Source organism: Anabas testudineus, chromosome 3, assembly GCF_900324465.2.
Source record: "Anabas testudineus chromosome 3, fAnaTes1.2, whole genome shotgun sequence".
NCBI classification, from domain to species: domain Eukaryota; kingdom Metazoa; phylum Chordata; class Actinopteri; order Anabantiformes; family Anabantidae; genus Anabas; species Anabas testudineus.
In genome coordinates, this window is record NC_046612.1 from 6,985,602 (window position 1) to 7,008,475 (window position 22,874).

Below are 22,874 nucleotides of genomic sequence, written 5' to 3' on the forward strand. Positions count from 1 at the left end.
TATTTATTTTATGTACCCTTCTAGCATTGCAAACAAGCTCAGGCTATAAATGCTGTGCTACATGCGATTGGCTTGTGATATAAGCCTTTTACTGTATAAACAGACATTAAATGTTTAAAGTTAGTCAGTGGGAAATGTAGGTACTGTAGTGCCTCAAACTTTGTGCAGTCGAGCAAAAAATACAGCATTCAAATCATGTGCACACTTTCTTAACATTTGTATTTCATAAATGAAACTATTAGTTTAGTATTAGTTTTACTATAAAATTGTGATCAGTCAGCAGTGTCTTATTTTGGTGCTTAGAAAACTCAATAATTTTGTAGAGAATAGTGAATGAGTGAATGCCTTTGGACAAAGCATGAGGTTTTCATAAATATCAGTGTATGATTATGCAAAATATCACAGATAATTACAAGAATACCAACCAATGTAAATTTGTAATTAAAGATGTTCTCATTTAAAGTCATATAATTTCTAGATGTGAAGAGGCACACAGCTCCAGAGTATTTTTAAAGAGACACCAATTCCAGCATACCAATGTACTTACAAATGTTTATTCGTCTTAAAAATCATTAAAAACCAGTATTAACAAGCACTTCCCCTTATAAAAGCATCTGCTAAAATGCAAAAAAAGTCCCCTATACACTGACTATAGCAACATAACTACAGTGAAGGGCAGTTCTACAGCACTGAATCACATACAAACAAGAGGAAGGGTAAAGACTTAGATCAGTGTTAACATAATAAATGTTTTCACAGACACACAAATAAAACAAAAAAACTGAGAGAACAGATTGTACTGTAAAATTCAAAATAAATAAGAAAGGTTTGTCTAGAACACTCCATATTAAATTAGACTTATATTACAAGGACCTGCTTTCAAAGTAAAAATAAACTGTATAAAACAACTCTAATTTATTAACACTGTTTTGCATTTTCCACATTTTTAAACATGTGCAATTGTTTTCCTGTGAAAATTTTCTGCCAAAATCAAGTTCTGAAAGTGAACAATCTCAGTCTTAAAGGGTTTTTGCCCAATATTTGAATTGCTGTATAGTGATAACATGCTGTTTACACTACAAAACATTAAAACAGTGCAAGTCAGATTATTGTGAATCCCCAAGTGTATACTGTATAGTTTGCAACATTTCTGTACAAACAACACACACATTAAGCAAAAACATTCAACAACAGGCTCTAGTGACTAGCTAGACAACAAATAAAGCAATTGAGATCAAAAACACCCAGGGATCTAATGCTAACAGACAAACAGTTTATGATAAAAAAAAATGCATTAAAGTGTTTTTATGGACCTGCTTGGTTTACAAAACCTTCAACTATAGTAAACAAACAATAATATTCTGATGAACAAAACTCTTTTCAAGAGCTACAAACGTTACACAACTTTCCTGTTTTATCCCCCATAAAACACTGTGTCCACAGGTCACTATTGGTACAGATTTATGATTAAATAAAGCTTAAGGACATGTGAGACATGTTATTGCAATTTAGATAAATGTTTTGTCTTTGGTATGAACAAAAGGCTCAGAAACCAAAAACCCTAGGATGTATCGTTAAATCAGTGTTTGCATGACTTTCATAAATACGAGCTCATCGTCAGTGTATAGCTTGACTTTCACACTTTATGCATTTTGATTGATTTCTCAGCACAGGCATTGAAAATATTCATCATCCAAACCAAGCAGTGCATTTTTGTAAACAAACACAACTAGCACAGATTGTCAGTGCAGAATGAGTGCAACATTAGGAAGTATACAGTATGTTTATTAAGTGCCTTTCACTTTTATGTTCAGAGGGAAACCTTCACAATTAATGTGCACTCGATACAAATACTGTTAGTTAGTTATAAGGAAAATGGCTATAATTCAATGTTATTTTTACCATCTCATGATTATTCAATGCAATATTGATTAAACATGCAGGAATTCCCCATTAATGAGGTTCTGCTTAATTCTTAAGATTCTTTTCTTAAAGATTTCCCTTTTTCCTTTTGGTTGAGATGTTTGTTTACTGAGCAACTTTGCTGTTGTATGTATCTAGGATTGTATGTACTCATTAAGGACTTCACTGCAGGACAGAACAGCTCAAACTAAATGGATTATTCATCTTAAATCATGGTTTGCATTAATAAAGGGGTTTATTACAGCTATAATCATGATTGTATTGTATTTTTTTAAACCCTAAAGAGACAAGAGTAATCTTTACAATTAAATAAACAGCTAATACATTTTTTTATTTTAATTCACCCAGATGTAATCACACGCTCCTTCAAGATCATATTCAGTACGTAAAATTGATGATTTTGGTTTTATGGTTTTGTCACTAAATTATATTTCTGTATGTGTATATCATTTTAAACATATCTTGCCATTAAAATCCATTCCAGTTAGAGAAAGTGCACCAAAAACCAATTTGTAGTTTTTGGTGCATCTTAATTGCACACAAATCCTATAATTATGACACATTATTATTCAGCAGTAAATATATTCTGTACCTTACCTTACGTTACCCTTAATTAAATAATGCATACAACTAAATGTAAAGTTCAAATTGGCTCATTATTGACAACCTTGTTTAATTACTTTCCACATATGTTTACTCTAAAAAAACTTTTGAGTGAAATATGAAGACACAGATTTCCTCACTAAACTTGCTTACCCGTTGGGAACACACTCAATCAAACAAGAGGTGATGTTCTCTCATTGAAGGAAAATGACCAGCATTTTAATCAGTGTTGCAGCATTATTTCAGTTCAGTCTGGCACTTAAACTGGACAAACCTCAGTGTGTCCATCGTTGTGTTATAAAATACAAATGCCTGAAAATAAACAAAACAAACGCCAACCATAGATTAACATGATCAACATGATTTTTAAAAGCTCTGGTCTCAACCCATCAACCCAACAGTTGGATGATCTTTGCTTTCCAACCAGTCAAGTCCACTAGAATGTGTCGTCTCGCTAGAAATTTGCTGAAACAGCGAATCATTCACAAGCTCCTCTGGAGCAGCATTTTGATATTGCCCCTGCTGCTGGTTGGGGTCAAACAGAAGGTTTGTGTCCAATGCATTAAGGTCATTTATGCTACTGGAAAGCTCCGATGTCATTCTGATTTCACAAGGGAAATCTGCCCCACATGTGGTCAACTGCGACACCTGTTCCATGAGTTGGCTGCCAGAAGCCACACTGCTTTCTGTCATGAGGCCTTTGACAGTGCTGCTGAAATCCAGTTGCTGGTGCTGCTGTAGTTCTTCTTGCTGCTGTGGTGGGTTCAAAGTTAATAACATAGACTGAGCCTGCTGATGCTCTCCAGAGGCCGACTGCACTTGGGTGTTACCTGCCGAGAGAATCATCTGTTCATTAATCGCATTTTCTGTGAGGTAATTGGGCCTCTGCAGCTTGCATGTGCAGCTGGAGTCAGAGGTGCTGAGGTGGCTGTCAGCGCAAGACAGGTTGGGGTCGGACTCGAGGATGTGGGTGAGGTTCATTCGTGCAGTGTAGCTGGAGGGTAGATTATTGATGCCCAAACCCCGCACGGCCTCATTCTGGTCCCCATCCAGCTTTCTCAGGAGGACGCCGGCGATGTTTTTGGTGGTGCACTGTTGGCCTGGTGGTGGTGGAACCTCAGTTTGCATCATGATGTTGAGAGGCACAGATCGGCTCCTCTGAGCAATGTTGCTCACTCCAAGATTTGTCTGGCTGTTTGCAAAGATGTTCAGCACCTCAGGAGTCACAGGGGAATTAAAGGGAGACACTACTGAGTGAGGGACATTGGAAACTGCACAGTTTCCCGTGCTTCCACTCAAATTCTTCTGATGCACCGCAGGACTTACACTGCGACATCGAAAACTTGTAAGTGTGTTACCAGTTTTATTATCAAGAGGCGCAGGCACAGCAAAACCCTCTTGCCTGCTCATGTTAGCCATGCTAGCTGCCTGCTGCTGCACGGGCGAGATGGGAGTCAAACGACCAAAATTGCCGTCGTGGTGGCGTGCATGAGGAACAGCGAAAGCATGAGGTTTTTGAAAATGATCATCTCTCAGGCCTTGATAGCTGGGAAGGATTCCCATTCCATTGTTAGACTTGTTTAAGGTGTTACTGTTGCTGTTGTAACTGTTATTCATCCACTCCAGCCTGGCCTTGTCTGGGTGGGTGGCTGTCGGCCTCTGCATAGGCTTCACAGGGCTGCTGGAGACCGTGCTGCCGTCATGGAAGCCAGTGATGCTGGAGTTAATGGGTGTGAATGCAAACGGGTTCCTGCACTCCACCGGACTGGGAGGCACAGTGCTGCTGCAGTTTGAGTGTGGAGTACCAATTGGAGTGTGACGACTGCTTCCCAAAGCACTGTCCACTGGGGTGGAAGAGGCGATGTGAGAGCAGGGGCTCTCTCCAGTGAGGACTTGAACTCCTCCCATCATTTCTGATGTGGGTGTGGGTGTCAGGGTTGGAGTTTGGATTAGGTTGCTGCTGCTGTTGTTTGCAGTGTGATAGAAGGCGGTCATGGTCTGACTGGGGGACATGATGTTGTTTGGCATCACAGCCTGTTGACCTTGCAGTGTGGCACAGTCTTCAAACTGTCGCAGGTTGTTAAGATTCATCTGCTCCTCCATCTGCACCAGCTCCTCCACAATACTGTCCTGAGTCACATCATCGTCAAATGGAAAGTAGTCCATATCAGTGTGGATGGAAAGTTGACTGGATGATGAGGCTTGATTCAAAAACTCTAAGGGTTCAGTGACAGCGTTAGACTGAGTGTAGGACTGTTGTTCGGCTCCTTCCAGACTCCCTGTGGCTGAGGTTGAACTCCTAATATCACTCACACCTGAGTGTTTCTGGAGGCTGGGGTTATTAGGCATAACTTGCATATTAGGCACTGTGTACCCCTTGTTGCTGCTGTGTTAACGTGTGACCAACTGAGGTGCAAGAGTCCATAAAAGTGGAAAAATGTTTCCTCTGCATCGCGCTCTGTGTTTTGGGAACTGAGCAAAAGCCACTGCCTCTGAGGGAGGAAGTGCAGAGTCCATGGACTCGAGTGGACAAGTTCATCTTCATCTCCACCTCTCCGGTGGCTGGTGCACTCTCAGGTCTAGCTGGAGCACCTGGCCTGGACATACCAACTGTGTTTGTGGTGCTATATCCAAGACAAGCAGCACCACCTACTGGCTGCTGGGGTTTAAAAACCCTTTTCACTGGTGAAAGGTCTGGGCTGAGGCCTGAGCGTTTCCTTGATAGGAAACCTTCCTTTGTTGGTGTTACACTGCTGTTTTCCCCAAATGAAGGAGCCCTGCTGGTGCTGAGTAGAGAAACAGCGCTGGGATTCTGAGTGCATGGAGTAAAGTGCAAATTGCTTGTATTATTACTTGTATTGCTGCTTTCAACTGCTGCCACAGTGTTAGTGCTTGAGGAGAACTTTCCACTGCATTCAGTAATGGATGTTTCCTGCACACCCAGGAAGCCTTTAGTCTGCGGTATGGGCACACTCGCAGCTCTCTGCACAGCTCCTCCACTTCTATTTGCCATTACTCTGTGAGTCAAAATGAGCCCACTAAGATTTTGCATTTGGCTGTTTTTATGTATAGCTTCAACTTCCATTTCAACGTCGATAGTGCTGGTGTTAGCAGCCTGCTCTGGCCTGGCCACCGGGAAAAGAATGGGGACAGCAGAAGCACTCCTTATGCCCTGATTGGAGATGATGTCTTCTGTAACAGTAGAAGTGCTAATACCTGCAGATGCTGGCCGGAGAGTCGTGTTTGTTATGGCTGTGGTAGAAGTGCTGCTATTGGGTGCCAGTGAAATGGCTGTCATCTTGACCAAACTGACAGGGCTGACATGACATGTGGTCACAGTCTTAATGGGGTTATTGGCAATGATCATGGTGGAGGGTGTGCGTAAAGCGATTGCAGTCGTGGCTGAAGGTTTGGGCAGGATTTGAGCGTAGCGCTGCCGAGCGGTGCGTTCCCCTGGTGGAGTGGTCAGGATATTTTGCAGGGCTTTCGGGCTGTGTTTCATCGGCTGAACTGGCTGGGTCACCATTTGGAAGTTAATAGGCAGCACTTTGCTCTCCACTGTTCCCACTGGACTGGGAGATGTCAGCTGCCTGCTTCTCTGTACCTGTAGAGAGCAAATAGAACAAATTAATTCCAGATTATAAAGTTTCTGGCAACATGCTGTTTCTACCTGTTGATCTTCATACAGCAGTTTATATTTCTGCATCAGAGGCTACATAAACACATTAATAGTATATTAGGACCCAAAACACCTGGAATAATACTGTAGATATCCAGTAGTACGTTATGTCTATACTGGAGATTTTCTATTTCAGTATTGCATGTTTCTATAAGCAGATTCACTTGTTATGTTTTATATGCCAGTTTACATTCTGTTGGATGTTTAATTAACTTTAGATAATGTTTCTTCTCAACAGTGTCATTTAGACTCAGAGTCCTGTTCTCTCACCGTGACGGGGCTCGGCACAGCAGCGACCATGATCCCTATGGTTGGCTGAGGGGACGGACATGAAGGGCTACCACAAGGCACGCTGTCATCCACCCTCATGATCTGTCCCTCTCCTGGAGGAGGAGAGTGAAGCTTCTGTTCTTGCTGTTGTTGCTTCCTCTGAATCTTCCTCTGGAGCTGCTGCTTCGCATCGACAGAAGGTGACGACAGGTTTGACACGTGAGGCTGGAAGGAGTGAGCCTCAGCGGTGGGGACGAAGGCTGAGGCCGTCTGTGAAGTCTTCACCTCTGAAGATGGTAAACAGGACGATGTAGACAGTCAGCCACATACAGCTACTGAATGTTATGATACTGCTAATATGCAGTTATTATATTACCTACGCTGTCTAAATATAAATCGGTTTATGGTACTTTTAAGTACATTTTGCTAAACCTATATATTTTAATATTGCCTAAATTATAACTACGTAAACAGGTGAGCAGCTTATAAAATTAAATAATCTAATTATAGATCAGTCACAGTTCAGCTGCATGTTTACTTTTGATGCTGTAAATGTGTTTTGTGTGGTGGTGGAGAACTTGTTGAGTAAACCACAATTTCACTGATTTGTCAATAAATTAATATATTCAAGTTCTGTACTACTTTGTGGTACTCATACTACTACTCGTATTACTGCTACTTTAACTAAAAATATGACTTTGAATACCACAGCTAAAGCTTGGGAAACTGCAGTAACAGGAACTTCCACCAGGTATCACTATTGACTCCTTTTTCACACCTATGGGGGGATGAAGCCAGATGTGGTTCTTACCTGTTGCAGTACCAGTCATGATGGTGAGAGCTGCCAGAGACTTGTTGCTGATGTAATGGCTGTCAATTAGGAAACGAGCCAAATCTTCCACACTATCAAACTGGCGTTTGAGCACCTTCTGGGCCCACTCACACACCAGATCACAGGCTGCAAATCGCACCTCCTCCTTTATGCTGCTCAGCTGGCCCGGTGACTCCAGGACGTCACACTGGAGCTACATACAGTAGACATGTGGTTGTAAATGTGACACACTCTGAGACAGGACATAAACATTAATAAAGAGGATGTAACTGTGCTTACCCCATCCCCTGTTTTATGGAGATCCAAAGTGGGCAACGACGGTAAGTGAACAAAGGGTCTTTTCCTTAGTCCACTATAGCAATATGTGAACTGGGGTTAAGATTAAAAACATGATTTCAGAAAAATGAATAATAATATAGATAGAACATCAAGACTGCTTGGAGATGGTCCTTTTCCTCATTCAATTCAATGTTAATTACATTATATCAAATAGTGGCATCATCATATTTGTTTTGTTTTTAAAGACATGTCTTATCTGTTCTTCAACAATATATCCACATATTCATACAAATAAATATAAACCTTGTAGTGAAAAGTGTAAACTGACACTGATCTATGAATAACAGCACCAAACGCTGTGTTAATGGTCGTGTTGACAGAGGGTGAACTCAACTCTTAAATACGTCTACTCAGGCACACTGTTGCATCTCATGCCCATATTTTTTATTTATCTCAAAATCATTTCATACGTATGATTTAATCTTGCATCATGGTGCTGTTATTTATGCTGTTTTAAAGGCCTCGGGTGATGTACTCATGTTACTGGACGACACTGTGATAGACGTATGATATACGCATTTGTCATGCTAGAACTTGCACAATGAGCACTCGACAGTTTTTGTCGAGAAAAATAACGCACTTCACTTTGTTTAGTGTAACAAACTGTCTTATAATTACTGTGACAGACTGGTGACCTGTCCAGGCTGAACCCCGCCTCTCGCCCAATGACAGCTGAGACAGGCTCCAGCATTCCTGTGACCCTTCAGAGAGGTTAAGATAATGGATGTATTACAGTAAGTCTCATGTTTATTTACCAGTAAACTCACACTGTGATCATTAGGTGTTTAGACCAATTTAAATTCCTGCCTTAACTAGAAAGATTAAAAGATTTCCTAGGAATTTAGCATTTTGCATGTGTTGATACAGAACCCGAGGATTTCCATATTATTTTAACCAGTATCTAGTATAATTATACAGTGAACACTGTAAATTTAGATGAAACCTGGTTTCTCCACATAACAACTCATAAACTAAACGATTTATCAACCTCATTTAACACACTGATAATTAACGTGAATAACTCAAAGTCATGAATACAAACAAAGTTTTGCACTTGAGCATGAAGGTCAAGATCACAGTGACTCCCTGAGGGTCTCTGTATTATGCTTCTGCTTCCGAGGCTAAGGGAGGGTTGGGGCTTTATTTCATTTCACATCTATATTTAGAGAGCTTATGAACTGCAACAGCAGATGGTCTGTGATCCTTAAACTGGACCGTTACAATCCATTCCAGTAAAGGATATTTAGATTTTCCTCTCATGCCCAATCGACGAGCCTTCATGTTCGGGAAGACATTTTTCATCATTTTTCCAAAGTCTGCAGCGCTCAGTGGATGGTAATTGAGATTGTCGCAGAAGATCCTGAAACATAAAACAGAAAAAATAAATGTCATTCGGAATGAGGTTAGCACTGTATTAACAAGGTAATAATAAAGTATTAAGAGGTTTATACAGTAGTAATTACAAGGTAGCTGGGTTATGTTTAATAATAATAATAATAATAAAGTAACATCATGGTACTTACTAAAGTTATAACCAGGTAATAGATTGGTAGTAATATGAGACAAAATACACACAAACAATAATGTAACATGAAACATTACCTAGATACTTATATATATATATATATATATATATAGTTTTTGTGTAATAAGTGTGGTAACATCTGTGGCGATGAAGATGAAAGACTAGTACCTCTAATTACACAAATATTAGCATGATGATCTTTAGCACAATGAAACCTGCTAATTATTATTTCTATATTGTACTAACAACAGATTAAACTACTTGTATAATGAAGATCATTATACAATTAACTTATCAGGTACAGTTTATTTACAGTGTTGGGTGAATACAGTCAAGGTGTTAAAATATATATTTTATGTTTTTATATATGTTATGTTTGTTTAAACTAAAAATACAGGGAAACAGCATTTGGTTGGGAAAATATGTGAATATTAGCAAGAATTAGTTTTGTAAGTGTTGTAATAACGTTTTGTTTTGAAGTGAAACACATATTGTCCCTTTAAATCCTTTTCACCTGTCTATCCTAAAGGCGCCAATATTTCTGGAGGGCGCTGTATTTCTGTTCTGCTGGAGTTAAAAAGACACTTATGTAACACAGCCGGAGCATTTCAATGACTGTCTCAGACTTTCCATTCTAATATTACCAGCACATGCTGCTCTGTGATTCTCATGCCTGCAGCGGCTATTTATAATGAGCGACAGTAATTTAGAGGAGAAAGAACCTCGAACATTAGTAGCTGTGAAGAACAACATCGCTGATAAAGAGTCAAATAAACAGTCAAGCATGTTGTTAATTTATGCAAAAATCTTTCTGCCTGTCTGTGCTTGAAGTTTTTATGAGAACCTATCGAGAAGCAATAAAATATCATCTGGAAAGTCGCTTGTTGCGACAGTGACACTAATAGTTTTTCTCTTAGCACAGTGTTTATACGTACTTGTATTCGTCATACACCTCCTGTTTGGGAAGAGAGGTCTCTGGATATTCCTCTAAATGATTACGGATCCAGCTGAACGCATGCATCTGCTGTGTGCGGCTCGCTGACAGCGTGTTCTGATCGCTGGCAAAAGATGTGCATCATTCATGGATCAATCATTTTGCCATTAAGCATCATTCAAACAAATGGCAGAATAATTTCTCTTGAATGTTTCCTGTTTCTTTTAGTGCTTACCTTTTATCACTGCTACTGCTGGGACCAGAAGGCAGCTTAAGGTAGAGGTAGAGTTTTTCGATGTCTGAGAACTTTTCGACATCTTGCTATAGAAAAAAATATACAGACGTTTTTCAGTATTTGAACTTTCTATTCATCAGCACAAAGTGATTTCCTGTCATGGTTTTAAAAGCAGGTGCAGTCCTGTTGTAGCTCAGATTTGTTTTTGTTTCAAAGGTTTAATGTTGCAATAAAAACATAATTTTAATAATTGATGAATTTGATGATTATCTTATCAATTAATCGATAAACAATTTGGTTTTAAAATATCACTAAACTGTGACAACTGGACCATTGAAATTATTATTATTATCACATATGACTCAGACAAGCATAAAATATTCATATTTGAGGGGCTGAAACCAGTTATTCTTTTGGCATTTTTACAGTTTTTATAGATGTATAAAAGATTAATTTTCTGTCATTTCAAAGATAAACTGTCTAAATCGAAGCCCAGCTAAAATATATTATTGTGAGAACAGAGGAGCTCATTTCATCTTCTTATTGGGGTCTTGGATGACGTTCTGTGGAGAGGATCCACAAACTATTCATTATCAGCTTTACAAAAGCATGTAGTGAGTCAAGGTAGGAACGTTTGTGGTCTGTCACCTCACAGTATACTCTACATACCTGAAAATTACACATTTGCATGGTCAATTATTCTTAACACGCACAGATATGTGTACCAGAGAGGACTAAACCACCTCAGCCCGACCTTGAGCTGCAAACAGTCCTCAGCCCTCCTGACAGCGCCTTTCAAAGGGGGGAGAGAAACTCGATAGCAAGAAGAACGAGCAGTGTGAATTCTACAGCAGATAACAGCATTGGACACCAAGCAATACTCTAATCCCACAGGAGCGAATTCAGTAACATAACTCGTCCCTTAAAAGTTTCTTAACACTGCTTTGTTTTGTCTGTGTACATCCTGCAAGTTTTGTTTTGCAAAACTTTATCAAAGTAGATTTAAGATTCTCGAGTAAAATGAAACCAGATCTCTATAAAGTTATTTATATTAATTACAAAACTAAATATTTGTTTGCATAAGTAAGTTCGTGGTCTCCAACACCAAACTATGACTGGAGCAGTCAGTTGGTTTTAGAAGTTACTTAATTAGTTAATTAGTTAGTTGTGTGTAGTCAACGGGTTTCAGTTGACTGTGGTTCAGGTTCAGGTAGGGTTCAGTCAGGTAGGTCACATTTTAGGCTAAATAGGTTTAACTGCAGCACCAAACAAATAAACAGACGGTTGGAGCACTTGAATGTCTACTTCGTATGACAGAGAAGACGTTTTGGCCCATACTGGTTCATCAAAGCTGAGCAGGAGGGAAAAACCTGGGAAAGTACTGCACAAACTCAAATGCACTGGGCTCAGGTCGGGTTCAGACATGAAATACAAAATGCTTCCTGGGTCCAGACAGAAATAAGTGGCCTGATCCATACTTTAATGTGAAGACTGTGGAGGGAGCATCATGATTTGGGGCTTTGCTGCCTCTGGACCTGAACGCCTTGCCATCATAGAGGGGAAAGAGAATCCAAAGTTTCCTACAGGGCAAGGTGGCGATGCGAGGTCAAATACAGAAAACACACCTAAAACCACCTGACTTAGCCTAATTAGTTGAGAATATATTTTAAAAACTCTCAAGACATCTCAGATATTATTTGTCAGAAAGTCTGAGACAGTACGAAGTCAGCCGAAGAAGGTTTGATGGCCTGATACTGTCAGCGTGGCAGTGCATAGGCACAGTATGAAGCATAAATATACCACATTCATAGGCCTAACCAGTCTGAGACGCACAAGCATTCAGTCTAATAGGCTGCAGACAGATACACAGAGACAGGCAGTCTTCTGCAGGGAAGTAGAGTCTGTAAGGTGAACTTGAAACTTAACACCTTTTTCCAGGACAGCTCACTGCATGGTGAGCGCGTGCACACACACACACACACACACACACACACAAACATTATTTATTTTATTTATTCTTTAATAAATAACTCACTTTTAAACTAATCACAGTGAGCGATTAGTTTTTATCTGTGGGGTTTGTTTCAAATAAATCCTGCTAAAAGCCTCACCCTGCATCATTCAGAGGACCCTCTTGACTTTTACTGTCACTGTATTTTACTGTGTCCTACACTTTGCACAGGAAACTCCGTCCCCTTTTTAATCCACTTCACCTTGAATAAATGTTAGCAGTACATAGATTTAAATGCAGTAATGATTTTGAACTTGTTTGCAGATAGGTTTCCTATCATTTCTCTTGTTGTAAGGAACGCTGTCAGTGAATTTCTTTAGCACCAATGTCCAAATCCACGAGGATGAACTTATTAAATTTTGGCAGCCTAGGGTCAAAGGTCAAGGTCACCAAGCAATAAAAGTTCTGTGGTTGAAAACAGAACGTAAGGTTCAAACATTGTTTGCTTTCTTTTTTTGAAAGACATGAACTAACCACTACATTACATCACACATTATTTATGGTAGGACGAGCAAAGCCAACCTCTCCATGTCTTGGCTCCACTGTGATGTTTTGCATTGGTTGTTTCTTTTATTAAAAGCCGAAACATGATACTGAGGATTCTGCTAAATTAAACGGTTGCTACAACTGCACTGGCTGACAGAATTTTAATTCATCATAACTTTAGCTACACTTTAAACCGTCAGATGGTTACCATTGACCATTACTCACTTGATAAATAGCAGTGCTTTTAAAAAGAGTTTAAAACTTTGCTAATAACACAGTGATAGCTGCCCCTCATTAAATTCCATGTACATGTGTTGTCTTCAATTACGACTTGCCTCCGCTGCTGTATATTCTGGTTGAGCTGTAATTTTAACTGTTACAGTTCGACCTTTAGACCGGCTGGGGCAGCATCACTTCCTGGGTTTACTCACTTGTTTGTTTTGCTTCTGGGTTTCTGTCCCAGCTGGTTCACCGCCCATATTTATACTCTGGTTTGTCTCCTGTTTCTTTGCTAGTGTGTCTTCCTTGCCTTTGTCTGACCATTTCTCCTGTTCGTCTACTCCTGGACCGCCGGCTTTGTTCATCGCGGTTTGTAGAGTTAGGTAGAGATCTTGTTTGTTAGCTTCCTAGTCTTGTTAGTGGTCGCTTTGCCTTTTGTTTGCTTGTACTGTTCATAGGTAACTGTTTTTGTTTCTCGCCTTTCTAAATGAACAGCTTCCTGATTTTGCAGTGATTTTGTTCTATTTAGATCCTTTGCTATTTCATTTCTGCCGGCTTGTACTGTGATGTTTGTCTCAGATATACATACTGTTAATAAAACTACTAAGATAGACTAAGATATAATGTGATGTTTATGGTTAATTATTGTATTTCTTTTATGATCTAATGTTTACTTATGGGGAGCCCAGGACGTGTAGCTGTTACCTACAGGTGATGGCTAAACCTGAATTTATTATATAAGGGAAAACAGACATTCAAACTGACGCTTTACAGCTACTTCTAATCCATAATTTGTCACTATCAGATGTTGTAAATGGCATACGCGTTTGCTTTTCTCCCTGTGCATTGATTGGCTGAGCTGAAGAGCCAATCATGGAGGTCTCTTTCAGCGATGGGGACCCGGACTCAACATGCTGCCAGCAGGGGTCAGACTGGCACCAACAGTGTGGGACAAACCACCAAAAAGAGGGCTCTTATTTGCTGATTTTCAAAGCTGCTGCAGACAGATATTTTACCATACAACTTTATACACACATTACAGTCAATAATATAAACTACAATAAAATAAAAGGTTTAGTAACTAGTCTAAAATACTCACCAGAATGTTTTCCACTTTTGATTGTACAGATTTGCTGCAAAATACAAAGAGGCAGAATAAATTAGTATGAAGCTGGTGTAACATGAGCGCTTGTGTCTGAAGAGTATTTATTTATAAAGCAGAGGAATGTTTGGTATGACACGACCATCCCTTCAGCATCTCCCAGGTCATGTATCCCACCAGCAGGAACACATGTTGTCATATATATATATATATATATATATATATATATATATATATATATATATATATATATATATATATATATATATATAGTATATATATATATATATATATGTAATATAAAGACGGCAACTGTGGTCACTTGTCTCATTCGTAAGCCTTTTTATTATGCAGACTTCCCTAATTAGATATTATGGATATATAATGATGTCTACTGTATCTTCTACAAACAAAACCGTTTTCACAACAAGAAGGAACAAAAACTAATATAACAGACTAAAAAGACCAAAGCAAGAGGACCTGTTTGGGTAAAACAAGCATTAGATGATCCTCTGCTGACCAAGAGCAACATTAAGTCAAACCAGATCCATCAAAAACTCTTCTGGGTCTAATTCCTAATCTGCAGACAGGTCAGGTTGTTGTTGACATAGAGACAGAAGGTATGCCACATTTAAAGACTCTTACTCAGCAACACAGGGCAGGTCAGAATAAGGAGATGCCTTTAAGCCATGACGAGAACAGTTCACTTTAATTCACTGTTACTAGGGGCCAAGGATTTCCTGCATTGCTGAAAGGTCGTCATTAAGCTGTTTGTAAGGCAGATTTGACCGGTACACATGATGACACCTGAAGTCCTTTTTACAGAGACTGAGATTAATTCACTAAGACGAAAGGAAAAGGAATTCAATGTGGTCTAAAACAGGATCACCAAGATCCAACAGAAATAGAAAACTAAAAGAAAACATAAAGACCTGATACAGGGGAGCCTTTGAATCACACTGTGATTCAGAAGTAAACCAGTGTCTGATTCGGAAGTTTGAATGAAATCCAGAAGGAAATACCTCCTTCGTAGTAGCACTTGACGTCAGAAGTCATGTGAAGACAGGGTGGCGGTGTAATTGCAGATGAACTTACTGACTCGGATCAAGGCGGTCTCTTTCTACCAACAATCACTCAGCAGCAGGTCGCTTTAGTAAACGTCAACATGTTTCATCTGATTTAATTATTCATGAAGTGAGAAAAAGTTTCACTAAACTGCAAGAAGCAGAGTGAGGCTTCTGTTGGGGTATGTCCTGCAGACATTTTAAACTCTGAACTGTTTTCTGCTGCTGCAGCCTTTTGACCTTTCATGGCCATTTGACATTTTAAATGATATTACACAGGTTCATCCAGAGCAAAAAGGTTATTTTTCAGTCAGAACTCGACCTTAAAGCACAGCAGCCACAGATAATAGATGTACACACAACAGATTGATAAACCTCACATATAAACCAACTCAATACTAATAATACTGAAAGATGTAAAATACTTCACATGTGCAGTTAGATTAATGATTGATTAACGAGTATAAAAATGTAAAACATGCAGAGTACACCAGTGGTGTTTATTAAATCAGCAATTATTACTGCTGCAGATTCTTAATGGTCAGGATGCTGTGTGGGGTGGCCAGAGAGGAGTCCACGGCCCCCTTATCCACCCTCCAGAGCTGCCCCTGATACTTTGCTGCTGTTGCTTCACTAATTTATTATTATTAACTGAATGTTATTAATATTTGTGTTGCTCAACCAACCAAACTTGCACCAGTCAACAGTTGCTGTGGTTACTACATTATATAAAACTGAATTGTTTCCCACTACACTAAGTACCAACTGTATTGTAGTGTTATATCTGAGCTTAGTCAAACAACAGGGTATAGTATCAGTACAGTAGAAATACTCAAGTGCACTATAACTATGCAAACAGAATGTCTTTGTTAGATTTATACTACTAAATAATAAAGAATAAATTATTATTAATGTACTATAAACAGTATTTAAATGTACTATAAGGAGCTCATTTCACCTATAACACTGTAAATATACACAGCTGAGACTTTCATGCTTCTTTACTGCAACTTCACTACCTCTCATCTGAAAAGAAAATACTACTTATATTACAGTAATAATAATCTAGTATTAATCATAATATACTGGACAATTCCTAAATCTTTAATTACTCTGACAGGGACCTCCTTATGTCGTGCATAACGAGTATTTTTACTTTGGATACTTTTTTGTTCATGGTACTTGTTCTTTTAAACAACATACAATTTTAGATACTCAACTTTAAATAGTTCCACTTAATGCTAATAATCCATCTATTTCACTTCAGAAGTATATTGTTTAATCTACTATCTACATTTAGTAAACATCACTTTGTGTTATGCAAAATGAGTACTTTTACTTTTGATATTTTTTGATATTTATACTTTTTGATATATATACAAGAACATTTTGCTCATAATACTTATGTTCTTTTACATAATTGTAATTTAAATGCAGGACACAAAATGAAAGAGATTTACACTGTTGAATTACTATTTTTACTTAAGAAAACAGACTGTGAAAAGTACATTTATTTGAATATTGTACTTTCCTGCAAAGCATTGTATTTTACATTTGACTAAATATATCTGACAGCTACAGTACTTTGCAGATTAATATTTTACATATAAAACATGTGATCGAAGTGTATATAACATGATGCACTGTTGCAGGAAACTACCACGGTACTATCTTTCCAGAAGTACACAGATAAAACTGACTCCATCATAAGCAACTACAACAATATACTACATTTCAGTGCCTCAGTATGTGATTCTCAGGAGGATGATATTCTACTCACCAGCTTTTTTTATACTACACTCTGCAGGAACTTGTTAATAATGTTTGTTTCTACTTAACATTCTGCATGCAGCACTTTTACCTGTGGTATTGCTTTTGTTACTTAAATAAAATAACTTATATTGTGTTACTTATTGTTGATAGGGTAGATACTACCCCCAAACATGATAAACTGCAGAGGGGGATTTTCTCTTCAAGCATCAAACCATGCACAGCAGCGTGTAAACACCTCCTCACCAGATGGAGTTCTTGATCCGGAGCTGCAGAGCACTGGCCTCTGCGCCCTGCAGCCCGGGGAGCAGGCCGGGCAGACTCCCCGCCCCGCGGTCCACTTGCTGCTGCTGGGGGTCCTCCTCAGCCATCACGGCGGTTCTCAGGAGGGGACTGGACCGGTCTGGACTGGACTGGAGGCGTGGACGGGTGTAGGGTTAAACAACATGGACCGGAGGACGTTGCGATGCTAACGGGACAGCAGCAGCGCGCCCTGTTGTTGTTGTTGTTGCCACCCAGCCCTCCTCCTCCGACATCTCTCGCTTCAAGTCCCGACTCCAGGTGGATTAATTCAGTTCAAAAAGCTGTGCAACAAAACTACGTCCCGCTGCCAAACACGAGGTTGTGCATGGACATGAATGAAGGGGGGAGAAAAACAGTAAACAAACAGCTGAAAGACGCCCAGATAGTCCCTCCAATGTGCGCAGCTCGTCGCGTTATGGGATCTGTCCGCATGTGCACAGTGAGTAGTAGCCGCTGGTCAGACGCATGCGCAGTAACGCCGGCAGCATTAAAAACAACATTAGAGAAGATGACATGTCACTTCACATTGGACGTGTGAGTGTACATTTATATAAGAATACTCTATGTACAAGCAATAAAACAAGTTTAGAAACACCTAAATGTTATTGGAGCTTTACAATAAAATGTAAAAACTTGAATTGTAAAGCACAGAAAACACGTTCCTCATTCATTTGTATGCACTCTGCATAAGTACTTTATGTATGATTTGCTGATAATACTGCTTGCATTCAAAGTAACATTGCATGCTTTTAACAGAGGATGAGAGAGCATAAACTGTACTTTTACTATTTTTACTTTTACTCCTTTCTACAACTAGAGGCAGCCAGGCAGATTCTTTACACAAGTAAAAGTACTAAAAGCACAATGGAAAAAATGCTCCATTACAAGTAAAATCCAGTTTATTGAAATATTAGTTAAATAAAATTATGTAAGTACAACTAGGGAACTGCCACACATTAGTAACTGTAACATTAAAGTGAAGTACACATGAATTCATCCCTGATTAGAATCCATTGACATATACTACATATACTATGTCATTGTGAAAATAAATCATTTTGCACTTAACACTTTTACCTTTCGTAGCCTAGCTAAGTATATTTTTCTTCTGAGTATTGGTGTTTTTCAGTGGTGATATCTCTACCTTTACTTTTAATATCTTTCACTACTGTTTATTTGTTATTAATTATAATAGACAGAATGTACTCAGTTACACAGCTGGTATAAATAATATTAATTGGCTTGGTCTGTTTACTGTGGTAATCTGTTTAAGTGACATTTTGTATTAAAAGCATTTAAAACTCTTTAATGACAGTTCATAGCGAATGGAAAATACCTAAAGAAACTATTTCTTTTTAAACTTAGGTGTATATGTCTTTAGAAAGTTTGTTAACATCACTGTTTTAAGGACAACTTTGATTTATATATATATATATTTAGATATACTCTCTTTACAATAATATCAATCGCCTTAAAATGTCCTTGACGAGCTACCGTCCTGTTTGAAAGTTGTTGCTATGCAACCAGGACCGCGTACACTGTTCCACAATGGCTGAAAGAAGTTTCGTTAAAAAGCCCCAGTTCGTCGTTTCTCAGGTTTGTATCCTCATTTTTTCATGTTTATCTCTCAGAGGTTTAAATAGAGCTGTTTGTGTTTTACCAGCAGACGTTTAAACCTCAACATTTGTTTCCAACAGGTGAAGTCGCCCGACTGTGTCGACAGACGTTCCCACAAGCTAATGTTAATTCACTGAAGCCTAATAAACTTTAATGATACCTTTGAAAATACCGTGGGCACTAGAGTTGAAACAAAGTAAAAATAAATGTCAACCTTTTTACGATATCATAAATTATTAGATTGTTAAAGTGCTGATCCTATACAGGTTCATCCACAAACATCTGTTAAATATAACTTTATCTTTGTTGTTACATCTAACTCACTTTCAGTCAGCAAAACCAGCTTTTCCAATGGCTGTTATCAGTCTTTAAAGCACCAGTAGAGCTTGTCAGTGCAAGTCCAAGGATTTCTTTGAATATAACTGCTGGGAGGAGAGATCTGTCTCAGATATACGATACAGACATTCAGACAGTGATATGTGCAACTACTGTCAAATACTTTTTTACTACTTGTTTCGAAAAAAGAGCCACAAAAGAATAATTACACATTAAATGAAGAACATTACCTGGTTCCATATTGTTCAAGTGGTGTACAATAAATAATACCTGCTTAAAATATCACATCCTCTATGTTCTGTGTGGAGAATGAATTTCTACAGTGAGGATGTGAATTTGTTTATGCAATCTCATTTATCCTATTAAATACAAAATTTGCTCTAGGGCAATTAATGATAATGAAATCTGCTTCCCTGTCTTATTTTGTGCTTGTCTAGACTAAGAAACATCCATCTTCCAGCACTAAGAATGAGAGGTCTAAGAGGGGTCAAACAACACCTCAGACAAAATCTGCCTCTGGTCCCACAGAGAGGTTCACAGGTGACCTGTTATCTAAGGAAGAACAATACAAGTAAGAATCTGTTTATACATCTCTTGGGTTTGTTTTTGATTCAGTTTCAATTAATCTATGCAAAAGATCATTAATTCACAGTTTCCAAGGACTTTTAACAAATAATTATTTGAAATTCTTCACAACAAGGTCAGCATGTATTTCATGTGAAACAAGTAATTCTACAGTTTGAGAAAAAGTCACAATAAGTTACACTAAATGTGAATCTATAATCCCCCCTTTACACCAAACTTTCTGTTTTTAAACAGACTTGCACTTACCTTCACTGTTTAATAAAAGCCCCTGACCAACCTAATTCCTCAAGTATTAGAGTCAGTAGGCAAAAGTCAAAACTTCCATTCCATCCCAGGCTTTAATCTGTGGCATAAACATGAAATTTGTCCTTTTATCCTCAACAGCCGGAAATCAGGATCTTCCTCCAAATACTATACAGTTAAAGTTCAACACAAAATCAAAACGTAAAGATTAGCTGTGATGTGTTTGTTTACTCTCCAGACTTTTAAATGCAGAGTTGGAAGCCAAGACAGCAGATCTGGTGAGACAGGCAGAACAACTTATGGTACGTTTGTTTTTTTGTTAACTGTTTTTGTCATAGTAGTAGAACTAAAAAGTCTGCTAAGAATGCAGGATAGTTGAATCTCAGATGGCAGACTTGATTTACAACTAAAACAGGCGGTTGGTGTTTTTTGTCTTCTAGAGAGAACAGAATGAAGTTCTGTCAAAGCCCTTATCCACCCTATTGCTCACGGATTTTGACGATGAAGAGGAATCAAGGCAATAAGTATTATATATTTAAAACTGAGAAGAATCATTGTAGATCCACATTTATTCCAGTGAAACATCCCACCCTTAATACTACATGAAAATCATCCTTTTCTTTTCTTTATGTATCTGTCTTTTTACCAACCTGTCTCCATCTATATATTTCCATTTATTCACCAACAGGATAATGAAGCCACAGCAGAGCCCTGTGCATGAGCCTCGTGTGAAGGTATCAGCACTGAATATTGTTTTGGAGTGTCTGTATTTCAGAAATCTGCAGATTCCTTCTCAAACAACACTAGTTTACAATCTGCAGTTCTAGTTTGTTAATGCTTATGCCCAAATAACCGTTTCTGTTCTCTTACTGTAGGTGGTGACCCAAAAAACTGTCAAATCAGCATCACAAAACAGATGTACTAGAAAGCAGGAAAAAGAAAATAATATGTAGGTCACACCTTCTGTAAAATTGATTCCCAGTCAGTGTTCTTTACCAGGTCACTAAAAGGGTTTCACATTGGTCAATTTCAGAACCTCCAACGTGTCTCAGGCAGATGAGTTAGGAGCTGCAGAAGATTCAGCAGATTTTTTCCTGGCAAAGACAATTCGCAGCATGGAGGAGAAGATGAACAACACAGTCACTCATGAAAATGTTGAGGATGATCATGATGTTGGAGACAATGTAGGATCAGGTAGTCTTAACTGACAATTATAATAGTTTTAATTGGAAATCAAAATTCTATGTATATATTATGAGGTAAATTGAATATTTCATGTATTTTTGTGTAGGAAAATGTTGAGGTTTAAGTCTGACTGTGTTTGTGGTTCTGTTTTTTAAAGGAATTTCAGACGCTCAAATACGAGTTCTCAAGGCAAAACTACGGATTATGCAGGAGGAACTGGATCAACTTTCATGTGAATATTATAAGAAGGTATTTTAGATTAGGTTTAGTTCTACTTGAAGGTTTCACTTCCTCTGCCTATCAGCAGAGGGAGACAGAGCCTCAGCTGAACACTGGAAAAACACCTGACACATCTGTTGGTGAAAGATTAATATTGTTGAAATAATCTTCATCGTTCTTTTCATTTCTAGACCAACTTCACACACCAGAAAATTAAACACTGGTAGCTGTATTATGATTTCTGAATCATAGTTTCTAAGACATGACTTGAAATTAATTATTTACAGGATGATGAAAACGCTAAACTTAGTGCAAAAATTAAGGAACTTGAGGAGGACCGAGCCAGGCTGCAGAAGACCACGAACATTCAGCAAACACACATTGAGAAGTACCGGGCTTTAGCAGAAGAGTCTGCCAAAAAGTGTGATGGTCTTCAGCTGCAGGTGTCTGGTTTATATAAGGTGTGTGTTAATGTCTGAAAGCCTAAACTAAAAGACTGCAAATCTAGCCCAAATATTTCTTAATAACAAACTGAATAATCTGACACTATCCACTAGGAAATAGAAAATCTGAATAGATCCCAGAAACAAGCAGCAGCCGTCCACAGCACGGTGGAGGTTCGTCTGAACAGAGCTCTGGAGGAGGCAGAGCGGCTAAAGACTCAACTGAACAAGACGAAACAGACGAACAAGGTGAGGAAATTACTGTCAAAGCTCATAAAAAAAACATTTCTTTACATTTATTTAAAGGTGCCGATTGTGTTTATGTTGTTTTAAAATTTATTTTAACTACTGTAGCAGCTAAAGAATGGTGCGTAAAAGTGAAATCAGCAGAACACACAAATTAAACTTGTAATCATTAACATTCATTTAATGTTTTTAAAAGGCCACAGCATCATGACTTTTGTACTTTTAGGATTAAAAGGTAGTGGTTGAATAAAGTAAGGTGGTAATGTGGTAACACCCAGAAAGTGAAAAGAAAATTCATCATCTTACAAGTTTCCATACAAAGTAAGTTCCTTCTTAATCTCTGCTAATTTAGTGTTAAATTCTATCGAACTAGGACAAGATAAGTGAAGAACATCAGAGCAAAGAGAATCTACTTGCTGAAAACAAAATGTTAAAAAAGCAGAAAGCTGAGCTCATTGTCGGTTTCAAGAAACAGCTCAAGCTGATCGATATTCTTAAAAGACAAAAGGTAAGTGTCTCTATCATTGCATTAATGCATACCCTGTTAATAGTTTTTCATCACACTTATAGAGGTTCTTTGTGTCTGCAGATGCATTTTGAAGCTGCCAAGCTGCTGTCGTTCACAGAAGACGAATTCATGAAAGCTCTAGACTGGGGGAAGTCCTAAACACAGATAGTCTGCATTTCGATGTTTTAGTTCTTTAA

At 38.4% G+C, this 22,874-nt stretch overlaps 2 protein-coding genes across 3 annotated transcripts; one reads left to right on the forward strand and one right to left on the reverse strand.

The window, feature by feature from the left end:
• Nucleotides 1-538: 538 nt before the first annotated feature.
• On the reverse strand, nt 539-17,718 carry LOC113174853 (DNA-binding protein RFX7). The gene is given in 10 exon segments (XM_026379024.2): nt 539-4,902; nt 4,904-6,130; nt 6,476-6,762; nt 7,287-7,500; nt 7,587-7,671; nt 8,890-9,006; nt 10,107-10,229; nt 10,341-10,426; nt 14,156-14,189; nt 17,239-17,718. Coding segments are annotated over 10 exon segments (4,293 nt in total). The 5' UTR covers nt 17,364-17,718; the 3' UTR covers nt 539-2,907.
• Nucleotides 17,719-18,840: 1,122 nt separating this feature from the next.
• Nucleotides 18,841-22,859, forward strand: tex9 (testis expressed 9). Of its 2 annotated transcripts, XM_026377618.1 has the most exons (12): nt 18,841-18,891; nt 19,686-19,819; nt 20,315-20,378; nt 20,517-20,593; nt 20,765-20,810; nt 20,952-21,025; nt 21,110-21,270; nt 21,419-21,510; nt 21,768-21,941; nt 22,038-22,172; nt 22,543-22,677; nt 22,759-22,859. In XM_026377618.1, the coding sequence occupies exons 1-12, from the start codon at nt 18,844-18,846 to the stop codon at nt 22,834-22,836; spliced, it is 1,218 nt and encodes a 405-aa protein (XP_026233403.1). In that variant the 5' UTR covers nt 18,841-18,843; the 3' UTR covers nt 22,837-22,859. The 2 variants fall into 2 exon arrangements, with proteins under 2 accessions (XP_026233403.1, XP_026233402.1); XM_026377617.1 differs by having other exon boundaries at nt 22,543-22,859.
• The last annotated feature ends 15 nt before the right edge of the window (nt 22,860-22,874 follow it).

Excerpts from the sequence above, each read along its gene's own strand:
- tex9 (XM_026377617.1), top strand. The coding sequence starts at position 18,844 with ATGGCTGAAAGAAGTTTCGTTAAAAAGCCCCAGTTCGTCGTTTCTCAG. Across the intron at positions 21,026-21,109 it reads CAGGAAAAAGAAAATAATAT|AACCTCCAACGTGTCTCAGG; the intron begins GTAGGTCACACC and ends GGTCAATTTCAG. Across the intron at positions 21,942-22,037 it reads AGGTGTCTGGTTTATATAAG|GAAATAGAAAATCTGAATAG; the intron begins GTGTGTGTTAAT and ends ACTATCCACTAG.